Raw genomic sequence first — 7,586 nt, forward strand, 5'->3', positions numbered from 1 at the left:
TTTTTTATGTATACATAGAACGACGTTTGCAAAGACGTTGCCAAATACACTTGGAACAAAACGAGCTCTATGTTAGGATGTTCATCTATAGCATGTTAGAAGTGACATTCACATAATTTTATTGCTTTTTTTTCATTTTTAAATAGCATGCTATGTAGGGGAAATTTTAATCAAGAGACAAAAGTGAAACCATTAGGGAACTAACAATATGGTTGAGGCGTCAAATGTGACCTCCAAAACAAGGTTCATTTTTAGCTTAAGTTGAATTAACAAACAATATACTAATGGCACATAAATTCAATTCTTTTAGTAAAAAAAATTTTCTTCCTTGTTACTAGGCAAAAGGCCAAAATCATCCCTTATTAAAACTTGTTCCAAAAACAAAACAATGATTAGACGAAATCAAAGTCCAGTGCTCATACGGTCCACTAATTCCCTACTACAACTAATTATACGACTATAATCAGCTTAAGTAAAAGCCCTAAGGTGTTCTTGAGATAATTTAGAGAGAGAAGCTCTCCAAAATCTACTTTGACATTTTTAACATCTTCTTTACAATTGCATACAAGTGGAAAATTATAACATATAATATATTACAGAAGAAAATTTAGGTGATATATAATTACTACTAACAAATATGTGATCACAACACGTTACCAAGTCAGACGGACCATTCAAAAAAGTTATAATGCGAGCCACACGATTGGAAAGACTAGCTTCGAGTATATTCATCACCACTCTTAACCTCATTCTTCTGCATGAGGATGTTGGACTTGGTCCATCAGGTGACACCGACAAAGACTTTAACACCTATAACTCCAAATAAAAAAAGGAAAAAAATAATCATTATTATTAGGAATCTATCTATCTAAAAAATAAATGAAACCAACGGACTACATACCACATATATTTTACTTCCTTTATAACGTTTTTTTTAACTATATGGGCTGATTTTTTCATTATTTTCCATAATGATATCGTCATTAAGATAATGAAAATGCGATAGTTTTTTTATTTTTTGTTTTGTTTGTCTGTGGCTTGTTTTATATTTTTACTATAATTTTTTTTCTTAACATAATGAAAATAAACAGAGTGTGATTGCTTGCAAATTTTGTACTCATTCTTTTTCATAATGATACTGTCATTAAGATAATGAAAAGAAAATGCAAAAGGTTTTTTATTTGATTGTCTATAGTTTGTTTAAACCTTTATCATATTTTTCACATTTCTTAACATAATTCAAATAGATAGATTATAGACTCATATTTTCTTGCATTTGATTGCTTCAGATTGTCTGTCAACTTTGTGTTCTTTCTTTTTTATGTTGGTATCATAATCAAGATAATGAAAATGAAAGATTTTTCTTTGAAATAATTAGATTAATTAAATTTAATTGTTTGACTTTTGTATTTAAATTTGAATATTCATTACTATTTTGTTGATTTATTAGTTCTTTTTTCTTTTTTCTTATGTAAGGATATAAATGCCTTTACAAATATGACAATAGGTATTTTTAAAAATAAAATAATAAGTAAACATTTTTAAATTCAAGATGCTCTAAATAGGTATTTCTGTAAATAACCCTTGTCAAAAACACAATTTTTAACTTTTTGTAGAACCACCCTTTATAAATAAGTACTTTAAAAAAAAAAAAAAAAAAAAGTTTGCCGAGCCAAAGATAATGCATTTAATTAACGTTAACTAAAACAATACCCACCAATACTTTGGACACGTATACCATCCAAATACAGTTGGTATAAGAGTATTACATAGATACATCCTCAAAGTGGACTCATTGTAAATTATTCTCCAGCTTATAGACAATTCATTTTGCTTTATCTCCCGCAAAATCTCCCACTAGACTTCAGCCCTATTTAAGCTTCGATACCATAGTACTATCTTCCCATTATAAGAGGAAAGCAAACCATTTCTTTTGCTTATACGCTCTACACTCACAATTACAAACCACAAAAATGCCAGTCTCTATAGCACTAGCCAAGAACCAATCCCCCCCATGTATATGCTGAGCCTGTGGGTTATCGGGCCCGCCAGGGTCACGTGGGAGGTGGCGGCGGTGGCGGTAGCGCTTAGTGCCTTTGTGGTAGCGTTGCCGGAGTCGACGCCCTTGCTATGCAAGAGGATTGCGTTTGGGCAGATTGTGATTGTGTTGTGCATGGGACGCAAACTGGGGCTTTCATGCACCCAATTCACGTGGCTGCGAGTACTGCAGTTGGTGCCTTGGCTTCTCCCTTGTTGTTTCCATTTCCATAATCATATTTTTTGTCACCAAAATACGAATTTGGTAGCACAATCATATTTTTTGCTACTAAAATTTGGTACCAGAAAATTATGTTTTTTATTACCAAACATTATTTTGGTAGCCGAAAGCATATTTTTTGCTACTAAAATTTAATTTGGTAGCAGAAATACATATTAAAAAACTAAAAGAAACACTTTTTGATGACAAATATTATTTTAGACTCATTGTTCTAGTAACATTTTAACAAAAAATATAGTTTTGAAATTGAAATATATTATTCTATGTTAAAAAGTAATCAAATAGTAAGATTATATATTACTCTATGTGGAACATATACTTAATTAACAATATCACACACACACATATATATATATATATACACATGAACATGTCTCTTGCTACACCTACACAAAATTATTAAATGATCAAATAATTGTTATACAAAATATACTAGGATGATTGTTAAAATTTAATATAGGACATATTTATGGGAAAAGAAACAATACATACACAAAATGTAAGTTTTAAAGTTTTTATATGATTTGCTACCAAACACAACTTTTGGTAGCAAAAAACACCTTTTTGTCACCAAAATAAGAATTTGGTAACAGAATTATGTTTTCTCCTACTAAAATTTGGTACCAGAAACTTATATTTTTTGTTACCAAACATTGTTGTAATTTTCCTTGTCTCTCCTATTGCGAGGTATGAAAATGTTTGGTTAATCTTATACCCTAGCTACTTGCCAACATTAATACTATATATTATATACGTATCATTCATTTCTATTATTAGTGCATGAGATATATACGTATTATTCATTTCTGTAATTAGTGCATGAGAGAATTAGTATATTAATAATTTATTAGAATTCTATTTACTAATTTTACGATTAATTAACTAATTCATTAATTACTAATGTTTATTTCATAACCTATTAGTTGATACGTTACACGATCAATTTGTAGTAATTATTCTTTAAATAATTTAATAGCAATTATTAATTATTATTGATTAGCATATATTACAAAACAAATAAGTATAATTTAATATTAATTGAGTAATTATGATTTATATATTTATTAACTATTACTTATTTACTAATTATTATAATTAGAAAATGAAAATGAAGACGAAAAAAAGAAAAAAAAACTTTTAATTGTTTTCTAATTTCTTAATAAAAATCACTTTTATTGTTTTTTATTTTGTTCTAGTTTTAAAAATTATTGTTAAACAAATGCAGTTTATAGATTATATTCATTTTTGTATCTCAAAACACGTACATAATGATTTTTAAAAACAATAAAAAACCAATAGAAACACATCCAAAAAAGTTTCTTTAGAAAATTCAAAATTATTTCAGTGGATATGCTCCCACATTTACCGTGAAAACGATTCATTTATCTACGTAAACTGCTATTTACTTCAAATAGTTTTAAAATTTATTATTTACTTAATTTAGTTTTAAAAATTTACTATTTGCTACAATTTCCTTACTTAATGCATCTTAATGAGGATAGTCTCTTTACTTTCAAAACTTGACTAGTTAAAGAGTTATTTTTGTACCGTTTTAAAAAATAAGAGATGCTTTTTATATTTCTTTAATAAGATGGGAAATGTGAAATTTTAAAATAATATATGAGATGTTTAATTAGGGGAGAAAAAAAAAACCACTGGCATTGAACACATCAACAAAAATAGGACTTTTAATTAATTATCAAACTTTGAATAACGGTTTTAAACTAATATGGAATCACAAGTTTGTTCTAAAACTCCGCCAAATCCTAGTTGATGGTAGTTCCTTCTCCAACGAAATCATCTTCAATCAGGCCTAAACAAAGAAGAAATCACAGTAGAAAAAAAAAAGAGGAGATGAATATGGGTTATCAAACACTCATTACATCATCTTCAATCATGCCTAAACAAAGAAGAAAATACAAAGTCCAAAAATTAAAGGCTTTAATAAATTATAAGTCAGTGGGCACATTTAATGTACATAACCGCATCTCGAAAGTAATTATAAGGTATATATATATATCACTTCCCCATCTAGCTCCGTGGCGCCTTTAGTCCATAACCAACTCCAGATCTAAATGCACAACTGCAAAGATTGAGAGTTATATTGATAAAGCATAGATGTTTAAATTTTTCTTCTTTTGTTGAATCTCTAAACATGAATCGTAACATGTGATTTCTTAAATAAGAAAAAACCTAACCCCAGAAAAGTGTCTAAGAATATCCTCTAAAGTTCAGAGTCAGGTCTATTTGAGTGGTTTAGAATGTAAAATAAAAGTTTTTAAAATTTAAGGAGTAAAATAAGAATGATTACTTACATGATCACTTAAAGTTTAGAGATACCAATAAGACTAATCCTAATTTATATTTAAAAGACAAGAATCTGTGCCAAACTTACACACAGGAGCTCCTATTGATTCTGTTCAATTTAGGTCGTGTTCACTGGGAGACAAACGTTTAGTTCATAGATTAGAATCATAAGATTAGAATCATTTTCGATTTACGTGTATTTTTTGTGAGAGAAAACACTGTAGCGAACTATAAACCATGATTCGAATCGGGATATGAATCGCTTGTCAAAAAAAAAATCCATAAAAAATTGTTAAAATTCATAAAGTGCAGCTAAGGGATAACATATCTATAAGCTCATTCCCCAACATTGACATTCTTGATTCTTTCCAAGGTGTTTCCTAAAAAATAAAAATAAAAATAAATACTAATACCGTGCCTTTTTGTTTTTGTTTTTTTTTTTTGGCGCAATACCATGCACTTTTAAAAGTCACATGGTAATGCCAAATCATATCTTAATAGAAGAAAAATATACAAATTCAACAGAACTTATAAAAAATTCATGGTCTAGAATTAAATATGTATTTAAGTTATCTGTGTATTAATTTTGGCACCAAAATAATATATGATAAATTACAATATGTTAACATTTCAATTTTGCCTCGAAAAAACTATTTTTATTAATCAATGGCCTTAAATTAATTAGATCTCTCCACTTTTATACTTTAAACTGAAATAAATAATTGAGATGCTATTTTGTTTCGCATGTATTGCGTTGAATATAACACAAACTATTGTGCTAATTTATATTAATATTCTTATACATGCTACACATAGCGTTAGCAGGATTCTTGCATTGTTCAAATTCATATTAGCTGTAAAACTCTTTAGCCGAAAAGAAAAAAACTACAAAACTGAAATACTAACATGAATTAACAGATTTCAGTTATTAATTTGTTGTTAATTATTGATTGAGTGCAAAAGGTGAGGAAAGGTTGCAGATTTTATGCTGAAAATGCTTCAAAGAGGCCGAGTAGAGGCCATATCTGCCCAAGACAACACAACTGCTCGTGAATTACTTTCTCAAGAAAAATGTATTTCTAAAGAAGGCGCCAAACTTCTTAAAAGTGTCAAAGAAAATCTGGTAAGCTATCAACATGAAAATGATAAATGTATTTATGTCAACAAAATCTGCTAGTTTAGTAAAATTAAAAATCATCGTTTTGTCCTAGCTTTTTTAATCCTAACAAGCTAAAGTTGAGTTTCACAGTGTGTGGCAAAACTGGTTTTTAATAATTATTTTCTTTAGGTTAATTGCGAAAAAATCTCCTTTATGCCCCCCCTTTCTTTTTTTCCATAAATAACCTTCTCTGGATACTACAATTGAACGCCTTATAATTTGGTCTCTCTTTGCATATCTAATTCTCGTATATGGTAAGAGTGGGAAAGTTATTAAAACGTCAAATTTACCCTTATCAAAATGTCTAAGAGATACTATCCAAACAACTAGCATCAATTTATTTGCAGAAAGCTAAAAACTAAGGTTCGAGTATAATTACAGTACCTGCACAATATTATGGCTTTCAATAGATTTTAATAGTAACAAAGAGAATACATGCGTAAATATAACTTTTTATGTAAAATTTTAGTTAACAAGTGCTGACCACATAATTATCTTTACTAAATTTTAGAAATCGTTCGCTAATTTTACTATCAGGGATCAAAACTATCCAAAAAAAAAAAAAAAATAGAAGTTTTAAGGACTAATATGTTTTAATTAAAAGTTTAGGGACCAAAACGTCATTATGCTCAAAGTTTAGAGATTGTGAGTAAGGATGAGCATTTTATCCGTAGGCGCGGGTACTCGCAAGTACCTACATCGAATAGGGCGGGTATGGGGTTATTTAATGGAGATAGGGGTGGGTATTGCGGTTTATATTGTCTCCCGGATCAAAAGCGAGACAGGGGCGGGGGAAGTACCCCACTCGCCCCGCCTGATATACAAATATATATATTTTCAATACAAATATATATCATATATTGTAATAGTACTTAAAAAATATGGATTTTAAAAAAATTTAAAAGTATTTTACTATTTTAAAAATCCTAATAATTTCTAAATTTTTCTTATAAATAACAAAACCAAATGGATTAGTTATTTTTATAGCTTGGATTTTCTTTTTAAACCTTGGTTTGTTTCATGATATATTAATGTTATGTTGATCAATTTTATATTCATTTTGATGTAATTTAGTAAGTGTTAATATTGTAGTAATATTTTTTCTTATTAGGTAAATGGGTAAGGTATAGGGAAAATCTACCCAATAGGGATTCCCCGGACCCGATCCTTACCCCGACTATGCAGGTATGGGGTAGGAATCGGGTTCAAAAGTGAAAGTGGGAGCAGGGGTGGGGGAAGTATACCCGACTATGTTCTGCCCGATGCTCATCCCTAACTGTAAATGTTAATTACCCTAAAAACTATTGTATTTTGATTATCAGCTTAAAAATGGTAATTTACACAAATGGTCCCTAACCTCTTTAGTAAGTGACAGTTTGGTCCCTAATCTTTCTGTTTGGCAAATCTACCCTCAACCTCTTTAAACGGGTGCAATTTGGTCCTTTCGGTCAAATTTTTAATAGATTCCCGCATGTGAGCATCACGTGCCGTCTATTTTCAATTAAGAGACAGGGGCAGGGATTCCCGCATGTGAGAATGCAATTATGAAACCTTAATGGAAAGCGGCAATTGAAAAAAGAAGGCTATGGGTGTGAGGTTTTAATGGCATTTTTGTCTTTTAATTGAAAAAAGAATGCACGTGATGCTCACATGTGAGAATCTGTTAAAAATTTAACGAAAAAGACGAAATTGCACCCGTTTAAAGAGGTTAGGGGTCGATTTGCCAAATAAAAAAATTACGGACCAAACTGTTACTTACTAAAAAGGTTGGGGGACCATTTATGTAAATTACCCGCTTAAAAATAAAGAAAAGAAATAAAAACTTCAAGTTACGCCCCCCCA

At 29.7% G+C, this 7,586-nt stretch overlaps 1 protein-coding gene across 1 annotated transcript in view; it reads left to right on the plus strand.

The window, feature by feature from the left end:
• Positions 1–2,014: 2,014 nt before the first annotated feature.
• Positions 2,015–7,586, plus strand: part of LOC21404174 — a 14,600-nt gene continuing 9,028 nt past the window's right edge. Inside the window, 4 exon segments of the mRNA XM_024175466.1 lie at positions 2,015–2,162; positions 2,165–2,265; positions 5,549–5,592; positions 5,594–5,708. Coding sequence (XP_024031234.1) covers positions 2,015–2,162; positions 2,165–2,265; positions 5,549–5,592; positions 5,594–5,708 — 408 coding nt within the window.

Source organism: Morus notabilis, unplaced genomic scaffold (assembly GCF_000414095.1).
Source record: "Morus notabilis unplaced genomic scaffold, ASM41409v2 Scaffold256, whole genome shotgun sequence".
NCBI classification, from domain to species: domain Eukaryota; kingdom Viridiplantae; phylum Streptophyta; class Magnoliopsida; order Rosales; family Moraceae; genus Morus; species Morus notabilis.